Source organism: Triticum urartu, chromosome 3 (assembly GCF_003073215.2).
Source record: "Triticum urartu cultivar G1812 chromosome 3, Tu2.1, whole genome shotgun sequence".
NCBI classification, from domain to species: Eukaryota; Viridiplantae; Streptophyta; class Magnoliopsida; order Poales; family Poaceae; genus Triticum; species Triticum urartu.
The window spans coordinates 76,930,933-76,946,029 of NC_053024.1; the positions used below are offsets into that span (position 1 = coordinate 76,930,933).

At 42.7% G+C, this 15,097-nt stretch overlaps 1 protein-coding gene and 1 long non-coding RNA gene across 3 annotated transcripts; both read left to right on the top strand.

Moving 5' to 3' along the window:
- Positions 1 to 328: 328 nt before the first annotated feature.
- LOC125542988 lies at positions 329 to 2,548 on the top strand. Of its 2 annotated transcripts, XR_007298213.1 has the most exons (3): positions 329 to 1,016; positions 1,924 to 2,131; positions 2,216 to 2,548. It is a non-coding gene; the product is annotated as an uncharacterized LOC125542988 (long non-coding RNA). The 2 variants fall into 2 exon arrangements; XR_007298212.1 differs by having other exon boundaries at positions 1,924 to 2,548.
- Positions 2,549 to 5,755: 3,207 nt separating this feature from the next.
- On the top strand, positions 5,756 to 6,361 carry LOC125546684 (Werner Syndrome-like exonuclease). Its single transcript, XM_048710851.1, has one exon. The coding sequence runs from the start codon at positions 5,756 to 5,758 to the stop codon at positions 6,359 to 6,361; it is 606 nt and encodes a 201-aa protein (XP_048566808.1).
- The last annotated feature ends 8,736 nt before the right edge of the window (positions 6,362 to 15,097 follow it).

The following is a 15,097-nucleotide window of genomic DNA, read 5'->3' on the forward strand; positions in this document are numbered from 1 at the left end:
GTTGTGGGAGAACGAGTCTGCAGAGACGACGTTGAATTTTATCAAGGCGGCTTCATTTTGTTTTGAACTATCCAAGAGAGACAAGGTTGCTTCATTTGCAAGCTCAAAACGCTTTATGATTGTATTCTACTTCTCTACCCAGTTCACTGAAAATATGAACCAATGCAATTGGTTGTTGGTGTTTGATCCCGTTAGTAGTATGATCAAATTTGTTTCGAGACATGCAGTCCCCAAATGCTCCACTCCCCACAATCTGACGAATGGGAGAGGGAAGCTGAGGCTATGGTCGCGCCGTTGTAGACAAACAGTTTAACACTGAGGTAATGTGATAAAAATAATCGTTTTTTCTCTCTCGTATGTTTCGGTTTATGTATGTCTACTACGTACAATTCATGTACTCCCTCTGTCCCAAAATAAGTGACTCAACTTTATACTAGCTTTACTATAAAGTTAGTACAAAATTCAGTCATTTATTTTGGGACGGAGGGAGTACTATTCTGTCCTTGCACTGCCTTCTTCTACTCCCTCTGTAAACTAATATAAGAACATTCAGATCACTAATTTAGTAATCTAAACGCTCTTATATTAGTATACAGACGGAGTAATATTTTTGTTGTATATTACTACGTTCAGTTGGTGTGAAATCCCCCAATTTTTGGTTAATCTAGGAAGTAAAAATAAGTTCAGTTTGTAGACTGTTTAAACCACTTTTAACTGAACTTGTACAAGCATCAAATCTAGGATATTTCAAGTCTCTTCACAAAAAACATATTACATAGCAATAATTTCATCTTATTGTTGTACCAATCCGATTATGAGGTGTATTCGTGGTGCCTTGAAGTGTAAAAATTGCAGTACTTTGTATTATTTTAGCTCAAGCTTACACTTGCTGACTGGACACTAAATAACATTCTTCTGTTTTTTTGTTGCAACGAGAGAATAATAATGAGATGCGCTGCCACATGGAGAACTTGGACCAATTGATAAGACACCAAATCTTGGGCACTAAATTATGTGTATGTAGTTGATCTGCATCTGAAATCTCTTTATAATAGTCGCGTATATTATAGTTAATTTCACCAATATCTGTGTATCTTTTATTTGGTTATTTGGCCTGAACCTACAGTTCAAGGTTAGTAATTATTTGGTCCGAGCCTACTATTCCTTTCCATGTCTTGTATAATTCTCTTTTTTGACATGAAGAGTTCCTGGAGGTTGGATGGCAATTTGAAAATTCCAGTGTATGCTTCAAGATGTATGCATATAATTTTTGCATATAATTTTGGAGTCTATTCATGTTGGTTCAGCATGTTTCTACTACACTCCACATCTCACAGTATTTAGAGCAGAGGGCCTTCGATAGTGAATACTGCATAAAATGGTGTTGTTCCGTGGGATGCAGAATTTGTTGTTTCATTCATCCCCTATCCTTGGTGTTGTTTTACATAGCTTATACTCATTTGCTTTGTTTCAGCGGCAGGGTATACAACATAGGAAAACTTGACTAAGCTGTTCTAAAATTCCGGTTCCATTTGGGTGATTTCTGTTTTCTTAATAAATTGGTGGGAGTGTGAGATAACTATTAAGCCAATTAGTTGCTGTGTACATTTAACAAGCGGTCAGTTGGGAGGTGATAATTATTTTTGTGTACACATAGTTTAGTCAGGGCATGCCCATGAACTGTTGCTTGCATATTGTATCATGTGAACGTAAGTGAATAAATCTTCCTTGGCTGAAATGTCATACCCGGTTTTGTGAAGTTTATATAAGCTTGCATTTTTTTTGTTGCTTTGACCATTTTCTTCTTTTCCTTTGATAGCTAAGATGCACATGTAAAATTACATAATTGGATCCTTCGGAGCCTGGTAGATTCTGTACCAATTGTCGACTTAGCACTTACCATGTGCTGCATAATTGTTTCAGATTAGCATCCTTGTACAGCAGCAAATCAACTAGGAGCCTCTCCTGAGAAGCAAAGATGTAGATTGTCCACCTCGAAGGTTATAGTTGCTAAAGAAGCTACAAGAGATTTAGAATATTTTATCTCACAACTTTCACTTCATCAGCCCAATAATGAAAGCAGAAGTATGCATTAAATATACAAAGGTCTCCACAAGGTTTGCATAAGACGGTAATGTCCCATCTTTAAATCCTCCGACATTGTGCTAGAAACTAATTTTATTACTGACTGGACATATATGCCATGCATGTTTAGTACCTTGACTCTTTATATAGACAAAGCTCTGAGGGATGAAGCGTTTGGGAGTCCGGATGAAGAATGCTTCTAAGGCGGAGAAAGAGAAGTGATGAGAATACTTCCAAACTGCTCTGAATTTTTATTTTGGCAAACTCGGACTCCTTGTTTGATAAAATACATCTGAAGAGCATTTTTGCGCACTGTTCAAATAAACTCTTCATTTTTGTGTCTCTGTCAAACAATGCATTTCAAATAATTAGGTTATTGTCCTGGGGATATTTCGACAAATGTTGTACTTATCATCCTAGATACTCCCTATTCATTACCTATATCACATTCCCATTTTATTTCTTTGGGGAATAGCACATATTGTATTTCCATTTTTAGTTTATTTAGTTGTTTGAATTAAAAAAGGTGTAGACAAACAAAAGCTATAGAAAAGGATACAAATTAAATAGAGGTGGAATTTGAAAAATGGATTGAATTGGCAGGACGTGTGTTACACGTGCACGCTTACTAGTAATTGTAAGAGATAAATCCAGTGACAACAAAACCAGAGTATTGCTAGTTTAGCTATTAGAGCTTAAATGTCATACTATGTGGCGTTGACCCTTTAAATTCAACACGACATTTCGGCTCAGGGGCCAACGCCATACTCTTTGGCACTAAGCTCTATCCAGGTGTTAGTGGACACTGGTTATTTCTCTCGTGCAAAGAGGCGACGATGGTCTATGTGCTGGAGGAGATGGATCATAATTCGTTATTCGTGGATAAAAAAAAAAGAAAACAAATCGACCTATCTACTCCCACCGTTTCAGAATATAAGATATATTTTTTGAAGTCCAACTTTCCTGTGTTTTACCAAATCCATAGAATAAACTATAAACATCTAAAATTCTAAAAGAATAAAATATAGAAATATATTTCATTTTGTGATGGAGCTAAAGATACTAATATGGTATTTTAGGTATTGGAAATATTTTTCTAATAAGTTGATCAAACATAGAAAGTTTTGAACTTTGAACAAATTAATGCACCTTGTTATTATTTTGAAATGGACAGACTATCTTTCTTAAGAATGTTTGACATAACTACCTAATGAGCCTGGTTGTCTTCCTTTAACCGACCAAGGGTTGTGGCTAAATAGGCTATAAGCCCAATCAACTATTTCATTTCAAATTATTTAAAAATGTTATTTTCACTCAATCGTAGTTCTCTGCAAATTTATTTATGGCGTACTTGCAATTTGTAATGGAGAAAAACTAATTCATTTTTTCTTCTTGAGAGAGGTGCACTAGCGGATGCAAATAAACGCAACCGTGCGAGGACATCACATAAGCACAAGTCTATAGTTGACGTATATTGGCAATAGTACTTGGCCCTCACAAATTTATACTAAGATATTTTGAATACATGGTACATTATATTTTCTATCAATAACAAAAATGCTTTGCCCAAAACAAATTTAAAACATACTATTGCAACAACAACAAAATGCTCGCAAGAAAAAAATATATCACACAGAAAAAATGTGTTGCAAATAACAAGTATTTTTTATAGCAAAAGTCATGGGTACCACCATAGGAATATAAATCAGGTTAGCAACAAATAGGTATTGCCACAAAAATAAAAAGGAAAACGTTTAGAGCCGATGCGTCGGCCGAGTATTGGGCCGGTCGAGCCGCGTGTGGTTCAATCCTCAGGGATCATGCATCTCTCACGCATCATCCCCATACCTTATCTTCTTTCCCCCACGCCCCTGACTGACTTCCTTCTTTCTTCTTCCTCTAGCCAGCTCTCTTCCCGGCGAGACCACCGCCTGTGAGGGCGCGCGCTGCCGCATCCACCTCGAGCCCTTGCTACTAACCACCGCTTTTTCAACGACGCATCTGTAGGGATGAGACGACGGCTTGGGGGCTATCACCATGGCCGCGCGTGACGGGGCGAGCACTAGATGCTACAACCAGGGGGCGACCAACGATGCCGAAGCTGCGACCAGCAAGCCAGAGGTTGGAGACGCGGCGACCATGTGCCGGAACTGGGCGGCGTCGGGGCTACACCCCCCGGTGCAAATTTGCTTGAACCGGTCGACGTCGAGGTTACAACCATGGTGAATTTTTGCTACAACCGACAAGCCTAGGTGCTACAGCCTGGATTGATTTTTGCTACAAATAGTCACGACGAGATGGAGGACGACGATTTTTTGCTACAACCGTTATTGGTTTTTGCTACTACCGACAACCAATTTTGTTGCATTGGTGACGGCGGACGACAGCAACCGGGCGACCAGGAAGATGCATTCCGTTTAACAAGATGCTACAACTGGCAACAAAAAAGCTATGACTCGCGGAGCAATATGCTGCAAGCGGCGATGGTGAAGTTTTGTGGCCAGCGATAGCGAGCACCGAGGCTGCGACCACGGTGGTGGGGCATGGAAGCTGCAACCTCATGTGCCAAAGCTACAACCGCCCGTGAAAAAGCTACAACCAGTGCCAATTTTGTTGCATCAGCGGTGAAATTTTTGGCCGGTGAGGCAGACGACTGCTACCGGCGAACAGGAAGATGCATCTCGCAGAAGAAAATGCTACAATCGGCAACAGAAAAGCTACGACTCGCGGCCCAATATGTTGCAAGCGGTGATGCTAAAGATGTGGTCGGCGACGCCACGACTAGAAAGTTGCAACCCGCATGTGAAAATGCTACGACGACGGGGACGAGTCTGTGGGCGCACGGGGAGCTGCAGCGGCAAGCCTGACGTCTAGCTGGTGGCGGCGAGCTGTTGTGGGCGTGGGGTTGATAAGCATCCATTGTGCAGCCATGCCCTCCCATGCGTGTCTGGCATGGAGAAGAAATGAGCTGAAGATGATGGGGACTTCCACAGGTGGGTTTACCATCAAGCAGATCTTGCAGGATCGAACGGTTGGCTTTCGATGAATCAAACGATGCGTGGTCGACCGGCCCAAATTTGGGCCGGCGCGCCGCCTAATAGTGGCCAAATAAAAATCATTGCAACACATCATATTACCACGAAAACCATAGCGGCCAAATAAAAATCATTGCAACACATCATATTACCACGAAACCATGATTTGCGGCAATAAACAACCACTTGTTGCAAAAACAAAAAATAAGTGGCAACAAACATACAAATTGTGGTTGTAAAAGATAAATTTTACTATTAACTAAAAAATGATAAATTCTATCACAAAAAATCGGAGTACTATATCGTTTTCTTTCCGTTGCGAAGGACTGTTGCAATGGGTAGAAATCCTAGGGTGCACTACTGACTTGATTTTGGTCAAATTTGCCAGCCAAACCACACGAGTAAAGGCCGCACGATTCCTCCAAAAGATGAATTGCTTCACTTGGAAAGCTAACAGGCAACTCCTCGGATTATGTGTCGACGATCCAAATTCCAAAATGGAGCCTTAAATTTACTAGACGCAGGTGGTTGAAGCAGCACTACAAGTTGCACTATATAAAGCGAGACCTAGCCATGAACAGCTATCACTACGACGCAAGATCTCTGCACTGGTAGCTCACGGCAGAGCGGCGAAGATGGCCACCACGCGCCACACCGTCCCCTTCGGCTCCGCCCGGATCAACACGACGGTCACCAGCGACACCGACGCCGCCGACGAGTGGGTCCGTCGCGTGCGCGCCGCGAACGACCCTGCCGGCCGCGGCCTCATCGTCGGCCTCGACTGCGAGTGGAAGCCCAATTACAGCTCGTGGACGACCTCCAAGGTCGCCATTCTGCAGCTCTGCGTCGGCACCAGCTGCCTCGTCCTCCAGATGTTCTACGCCAACCGCGTGCCGGCGGCCATCAGGGGCCTCCTCGGCGACCCCACGGTGCGGTGCGTCGGCATCGGCGTTGGCGAGGACGCCGCGAAGCTGGCCGACGACTACGGCCTCGTGTGCGCCGCGCCGGTGGACCTGGAGGCCCGCTGCAACGAGTACCTCGGCATCGGCGGCGGCCTGGGCAGGACGAGGCTGGGGCTCAAGGGCTACGCCAGGGAGGTGCTGGGCCTGACCATGGAGAAGCCGCGGCACGTGACCATGAGCAACTGGGAGAGGCGCCAGCTTGACGTCGCGCAGGTCCAGTACGCCTGCATCGACGCCTACGTCTCCTACAAGCTGGGCGAGCGTCTCCTGGACAACTGACGTACGGCTGGATACTACTGCACTTGTCACTTGGAGCTACTATTCATTATGTGGTGCTTAATCGTATTTGGTAACCTACCTTAATCGTATTCTGCAACTTTCTGTTTTCGACTTTGCCAGTGTGGTGCTGCAACTTGGAGTAAGCATGTTCTATTGTGTTGGTCGTTTGCTTGTGTTCTAGACAGTTGATGCAATGTGGCCGGGCGGATTGAAATGTTTAATTGTAGTACTTCTGAGATCAGAGATGCACTTACCTTCTGAGTTTCTGTTTGTTTTTCAGTCACCAACATGCATCAAAATGCATATCGTTTGGTATTAGAATGCCAAGAAGACCCGATCGAAAGCATACAAAAACCAAAGGAAACAAATGAAAATGCAAAACGCTAAGAAACCCAAAACCAAAACAAGCAAGAGCCAAAGAAGAGAGGATATAAACCGCTAAAAGAACAAAAACTAGTGATCAGGGCGCCAAGAGTATTTTAAATTTCTCCATTGAACTCATTTTTCTAGTTGGCAAGTTCTCTGGTCAGTTATCCTATATTGTTTGAAACACTTCTTCAATTTTCATGCATTTTGTTATGATAGCGCTTGAGAAATAACTTCGTCTAATTGGATTTAAGGATTTTTGTCATTACAAAAGTAAGGATAAGACCTTATTCCTACGAGCAGCTAGACTAAAAAGACATTTTTCTCTAAGCTGAGTTTAGGCTTTTGCTTTTGCAGCCTTTTCACTTCAGCAAAAAAAAAAAACACAAAAGCTCCTAAATAGGGGATTTTTGCTTCGGCTTTTGGTTTATGAATCAATATTTTTATATGATGGTATAAGCCAAAAGCCGAAGCAAAAAAACACATATCTAGGAGCTTTTTGACTTTTTTGTTGAAATGGAAAAGCTGCAAAAAGCATAAGCAAAAGTCAAAACAAACATGACCTTCATTCCTAACAATGTTACTACCTAGCTACCTCCTTGAAGAGCTAGTGAGACTACTGTAAAATAGGACTGACATTGTGCAAAGACGTGTACGTGGAACCCAACTATTGGCCTTTTTTGGTTCATAGGATAGCGTAGGAATAGAAATTTTGTAGGAAGTGAGATGACATGTATCTCAAATCCTATGAATAAGAATAGGAAACGAGATGTCATTTGGTTGACACCAAAGGAATTTTTTCATTGAGTCTAGGCTCATTTTTATTTTCTTATGAAATGTGGAGGATAGGAACCAATCCTATGTAAGAATAGGAATCTATTCCTACGAACCAAAGGGCTCTAAAGAAAAACATCCTATAAAAATCCTATCCTCTAGAATTCCTATGAAATTCCTCCAAACCAAAGGAGGCCCAAAGGGTTATAGCAAGTGTTGCTTTGTAAAACCGTTCGAAATACTTTCTTGTAGGCTACTGATAAGAGTTGAGAAGAACCTTTCACTATGGCAAGCGGTTATTACTGAAGACTGACCGTGAAAACTTCATAATCGTCTTGAGCCGAGAGTCGTTTGCTCTAATCGAGCCAAAGCAAGTGTTTTTTCTATCCAAACACCAATGATTTCCTGCTCATGCTTATATTTTGTCCAAGTCTTCTCTTCCCCTTCACATTGGTAATAACCAAGTCTTGGAGTTGTTTCTTTCCTAACCCTAGTTGTAGCTTGACCTGTCGTCCTTGTCTCTATCAACGCCGCAAAAAGGTGACATTAGCTCCTTTACTGTTGTTTCACATTGAGGCTAGTCAGAGTTGAATGACATGAGATGGTTCATTGTGCGGGTCCAGGGAGGATCAGGAGAAGGCATGTGGTGACTCGACGAGAGGGATCCCGAGAAGGCTCGTGGAGGCGCTTTGCAGAGGATTCTCCATCAAGGGCTTTGGTTATCTGATTAACTTATACGAGATGGGTTTCTAAACTTAGGATTAACACCACCACCAAATATAAGAGTGCTTGATTGGTGTATAAGGCTTAGTTTGTGGTTGTTGATATTCAATTGCTAGAACTTATTTTACAAATTGTTGCTCAGAAACGTTCATGAAAGTGGAAGACGTGTTGATTACCAAACAATAAAAAATAGGGAAAAAGTTGATTAGGCAAACGAGGTCACAATTCACACACACTGACATTGCCACAACTAACCTTACTTATACTACAATTGCCATATGAATATGATATGTCATGAACAAAATGACCACAATGGGTGGTAGACTTTGGGGAAAAACTTGGTTTCACCATATGAGCATATAAAAATAAAAATATGGCAAGTCAAAGCTATAATAATACCAAACACATGTTTAGGAAAAGGTGTGACGCAACTAAGACTAGATGTAGCAATTTCGGATTATTAACTAAAAATGTCAAAGTGCACTCACACCAATATAACTTGATTTTTCATATTTGTATTTTCACACCAAAAGCGCACAATTTCATAGATTTTGACTTATGGGAGAGATACCGACTTGATTGGTAGTTGTACTACTAACATGCTCGAATTTGAAAAACATGTATACAATGGGACTCTTTGTTCCAGTTGAACTTGGGATGTCCCTGAAAAATATGATATGGGCTTAGTGAACTTTTTTGGTGAAACAGTAGGGTAAAACCCCACTGACGCAAACAAAGTATATGCAACTAGGCTTGAGATAAGCCTGGAACCAAAAGAGCAAAAAAACATAAAAAGAAGAAAGCAAACAAAAAAAATACAAAAGCTCATTAAGCCATGTTATAGAAGTGTTGGCATACTTCCCTTGGTTATATCCCAACAAAGAAATTCCTGCAGATAGATTCTTTTCAAACTTAGAAAGGTCGGACCTTCAATCATGAAAATCCTATTTTTGTGGATACCCAAATGGACCAAGAAGCAACGATTATGAATTCCATAAAGAAAGGCACATCTATCTTCTTTTTCATGGTAGTGCAAGCCTCCAAGAATGCCAGATTAGGTTCCCTTTGTGGCCACAAAAAATAACAACATCATTGAGCGAAAAGAACAATGTAGGGGTGGCCGTGGAGTTTCTAGTCCCGAGCTAAAATGCACCCTCGCGAACAATAAAACCGGGAAAAATACTAAACAAAAATTCATATAATTCTTTTTTACAATAAACATTGTTGAATGTTCCGCATACATAATTTTTTCACGAAGAAAAAACTTCCTAGTGCTCTAGAAAAAAATTAGTGCTCCAAAAAGACTATTTTTGAAAGCATTTTGAGTGTTCATTTTGTTATTTTCCTAGACCTCGACAAATATGATTTCATCATGAAGTTTTACACACGGGAAGAAAATTAAGCAATGGTTGTTGTAAAAAAACTCGTTTTTTTCTGAATTTGTTTCTGTTATTTATTACTATTCATAAAGGAGCGTTTGAGCTCAGGATTAGAAGGGCACTTTCGAGTGTAGGGTTTCTTCTTGGGCGCATTTCAGAGTATAAAAATTGTAACTTTGTAAGATAAAGTTCTTTCTAGACAATATGTTTCTTCCGTACAGTCTATCATGCAAAAAGCACCCAACAAAAACATGTGCTTATATTGACAAGAGCTCTACCATATCCATTTGAAATGACCCCGGGGGGGGGGGGGCTAATACCAGCTAACACTTTATTAGCTTTATCAGGTGAATATTGATCTTCACTAGTAGATAACGGGCCATTTGTCCCGGTTCCATAGGTCCATTAGCCCCGGTTCTGGAACCGGGACTAAAGGGCTTACGAACCGGGACAGAAAGGGCTCCACGTGGCCGTTGTGGGGCGCCCAGGCAGGAGCACCTTTGATCCCGGTTGGTAGCACCAACCGGGACCAAAAGGCATCCACGCGTCAGCAGCTGGCAGGAGCAGGGGTTTTTGTTTTTTTGTTTTTGAAATGGGGGAGGTTAGGGGTTTTTGGAGGGTTAATTTAGGGGATTCTTATATTGTGTTAGCTAGCTAATAGAGAGAAGTGACCTCTCTTATCTCCGTGCTTGGTCGACTCTAGCTACTTTACGTATAGAGAGAAGTCGACACGCTAGCTAGTAAGCAAATGAAGAAACCATTAATTACACAAGATCATCATGAACGTATACAGATAGGAGTGCACATCTCTTTCTCCGAGAGATTTGTCGAACAACAAGTTTTCGTATATCTATCCGACACTACTAGCTACATATATACAATATAAGATCTCTTACAATCCCTAACATCTCATGTCTATATCAATTTCCACATGGTATTCTCCGGCTTTATGTACGACATGGTCAAGAAAGAATCCCGCCAATTCCTCTTGAATTGCTCGTATGCGATCTTGTGGTAGGAGTTCATCCCGCATCTGCCAGATCTAAATTTAAGAATAGGGTCAATACATGTATATGAATGAAACTCAACACAAATGATGGTAATAAAATAAAATTGTGAACATTTTTGCTTGCGCACTTCATATTGTTTTACAGAGTAGCCCCGCTTATTTTAGGCCGTCGCGTTGTAGATGAACTCGCAAACGTAGTATTCACAAAAATAAATTCCGGATTCCTGCCACAAGCACTTTATGAGAAATAGAGGTCAATCAAACTGATAAGCAAGCATGCTAAATGGTATTGATGAAACTAGCTAGAATCAATGGGAGATGCGCGGAACTAGGTAGTAGTACTTACTTTCGGGTGTGTAAATCGCAGCTCGCTCGGCGGTCCCAGAGAAATTACGGTGAACTCTTTCCAAACTCTGTCGGACAAAGAAAATAATTACTTGATATCAGGAAATGAACAAAGTTGCCGATATGGTTGAACTTACTTCTGGAGCATTTGAGTCATGTCCGCATAGTCCTGAGGATCTTTTTGAAGGAGATATGCCCTAGAGGCAATAATAAAGTTGTTATTTATATTTCCTTATATCATGATAAATGTTTATTATTCATGCTAGAATTGTATTAACCGGAAACTTAGTACATGTGTGAATACATAGACAAACAGAGTATCCCTAGTATGCCTCTACTTGATAGCTCGTTAATCAAAGATGGTTAAGTTTTCTAACCATAGACATGTGTTGTCATTTGATGAACGGGATCACATCATTAGAGAATGATGTGATGGACAAGACCCATCCATTAGCTTAGACTTATGATCGTTTAGTTTTATTGCTATTGCTTTCTTCATGACTTATACATATTCCTCTGACTATGAGATTATGCAACTTCCTGATACCGTAGGAACACCTTGTGTGCTATCAAACGTCACAACGTAATTGGGTGATTATAAAGATGCTCTATAGGTGTCTCCGATGGTGTTTGTTGAGTTGGCATAGATCGAGATTAGGATTTGTCACTCCGTGTATCGGAGAAGTATCTCTGGGCCCTCTCGGTAATGCACATCACTATAAGCCTTGCAAGCAATGTGACTAATGAGTTAGTTACGGGATGATGCATTACGGAACGAGTAAAGAGACTTGCCGGTAACGAGATTGAAATAGGTATGATGGTACCGACGATCGAATCTCGAGCAAGTAACATATTGATGACAAAGGGAATGATGTATGTTGTTTTGCGGTTTGACCGATAAAGATCTCCGTAGAATATGTAGGAACCAATATGAGCATCCAGGTTCCGCTATTGGTTATTGACCGGATATGTGTCTCGGTCATGTTTACATAGTTCTCGAACCTGTAGGGTCCGCACGCTTAACGCTCGATGATGATTTGTATTATGAGTTATGTGATTTGATGACCGAAGTTTGTTCGGAGTCCCGGATGAGATCACGGACATGACGAGGAGTCTCGAAATGGTCGAGAGTTAAAGATCGATATATTGGAAGGTTATATTCGGACACAAGAATGGTTCTGAAGTGACTCGGGTATTTTTCGGAGTACCGGGAGGTTACTGGAACCCCCGGGGAAGTATTGGGCCTTCATGGGCTTTATTGGAAAGGAGAGAAGGGCCGCAAGGGGTGGCCGCTGTTGGGGATCGTAGCAGAAATTTAAAATTTTCTACGCATCACCAAGATCAATCTATGGAGTCATCTAGCAACGAGAGGGAGAGGAGTGCATCTACATACCCTTGTAGATCGCGAGCGGAAGCGTTCAAGAGAACGGGGTTGATGGAGTCGTACTCGTCGTGATCCAAATCACCGATGATCCTAGCGCCGAACGGACGGCACCTCCACGTTCAACACACGTACGGAGCGGAGACGTCTCCCGCGCCTTGATCCAGTAAGGAGGAGGGAGAGGTTGAGGAAGAGAGCTCCAACAGCAGCACGACGTGGTGGTGGTGGTGGAGCGACAGTACTCCGGCAGGGCTTCGCCAAGCTCTTAACGGAGAAGGAGAGGTGTTGGGGAGGGGAGGGGCTGCGCCTTTGATGTGGTGTGCAGCCCTCCCCTTGCCCCTCTATTTATAGGGGAAGGGGGAAGGGGGCCGGCCCCCTCTAGATGAGATCTAGAGGGGGGGGGCAAGGGGAGGGGCTTGCCCCCCAAGCAAGGGGGGCGCCCCCTCTAGGGTTTCCCCCCAACCCTAGGCGCATGGGCCCAAGGGGGGGATGCGCCCAGCCCTCCAAGGGCTGGTTCCCTTTCCTCTACGGCCCATGAGGCCCTCCGAGAGAGGTGGCCCCTCCCGGTGGACCCCCAGAACCCCTCCGGTGGCTCCGGTACAATACCGATATGCCCCCGAACTTTTCCGGTGACCGTATGACAACTTCCCACATATAAATCTTCACCTCCGGACCATTCCGGAACTCCTCGTGACGTCCGGGATCTCATCCGGGACTCTGAACAACATTCGGTAATCACATACAAGTCTTCCTAATAACCCTAGCGTGATCGACCTGAAGTGTGTAGACCCTATGGGTTCGGGAATCATGCAGACATGACCGAGACAACTCTCCGACCAATAACCAACAGCGGGCTCTGGATACCCATGTTGGCTCCCACATGTTCCACGATGATCTCATCGGATGAACCATGATGTCGAGGATTCAAGCAATCTCGTATACAATTCCTTTTGTCAATCGGTACGTTACTTGCCCGAGATTCGATCGTCGGTATCCCAATACCTCGTTCAATATCGTTACCAGCAAGTCACTTTACTCGTTCCATAACACATCATCCCGTGGCCAACCCTTAGTCACATTGAGCTCATTACGATGATGTCTTACCGAGTGGGCCCAGAGATACCTCTCCGCCATACGGAGTGACAAATCCCAGTCTCGATTCATGCCAACCCAACAGACACTTTTGGAGATACCCGTAGTGCACCTTTATAGTCACCCATTTACGTTGTGACGTTTGGCACACCCAAAGTATTCCTACAGTATCTGGGAGTTGCACAATCTCATGGTCTAAGGAAAAGATACTTGACATTAGAAAAGCTTTAGCAGACGAACTACACGATCTTGCACTATGCTTAGGATTGGGTCTTGTCCATCACATCATTCTCCTAATGATGTGATCCCGTTATCAATGACATCCAATGTCCATGGTCAGGAAACCGTAACCATCTATTGATCAACGAGCTAGTCAACTAGAGGCTCACTAGGGACATGTTGTGGTTTATGTATTCACACATGTATTACGATTTCTGGATAACACAATTATAGCATGAACAATAGACAATTATCATGAACAAGGAAATATAATAATAACCATTTTATTATTGCCTCTAGGGCATATTTCCAACAGCCCCCTCTTTCCTTCTCCCTCTCTTCCTCCTACCCTCTCTCCCCTCTTGGAAAAGGAATGTGAGTCCAACTAGGATTGGGAATCCTAGTTGGACTCCCCCTATGGCGCGCGCCCCCCTTGGCCGGCCTGCACCTCCCCCCTCCTTTATATACGTGGGCTGGGGGGCACCCCAAAGCACGATAGACAATCTCTTAGCCGTGTGCGGTGCCCCTCCATAGTTCGACACCTCAGTCATATCGTCGTAGTGCTTAGGTGAAGCCCTGCGCCGGTAACTTCATCATCACCGTCGCCACGCCGTCGTGCTGACGGAACTCTCCCTCATCCTCAATTGGATTAAGAGCTTGAGGGACATCATTGTATTGAACGTGTGCTGAACACGAAGGTGCCGTATGTTCGGTACTTGGATCGGTTGGATCGTGGAGACGTTTGATAACCCACAAGTATAGGGGATCGCAACAGTTTTCGAGGGTAGAGTATTCAACCCAAATTTATTGATTCGACACAAGGGGAGCCAAAGAATATTTTCAAGTATTAACAGTTGAGTTGTCAATTCAACCGCACCTGAAAGACTTAATATCTGCAGCAAAGTATTTAGTAGCAAAGTAATATGGAAATAACGGTAACGGTGGCAAAAGTAACAATATTAGTTTTGTAGTGATTGTAACAGTAACAACGGAAAAGTAACTAAGCAAAGATCAATATGTGAAAAGCTCGTAGGCATTGGATCAGTGATGGATAATCATGTCGGATGCGATTCCTCATGCAACAATTATAACATAGGGTGACACAGAACTAGCTCCAGTTCATCAATGTAATGTAGGCATGTATTCCGAATATAGTCATACGCGCTTATGGAAAATAACTTGCATGGCATCTTTTGTCCTACCCTCCCATGGCAGCGGGGTCCTATTGGAAACTAAGGGATATTGAGGCCTCCTTTTAATAGAGTACCAGACGAAAGCATTAACACTTAGTGAATACATGAACTCCTCAAACTATGGTCATCACCGGTAAGTATCCCGATTATTGTCACTTCGGGGTTAACGGATCATAACACATAATAGGTGACTATAGACTTGCAAGATAGGATCAAGAACTCACATATATTCATGAAAACATAATAGGTTCAGAT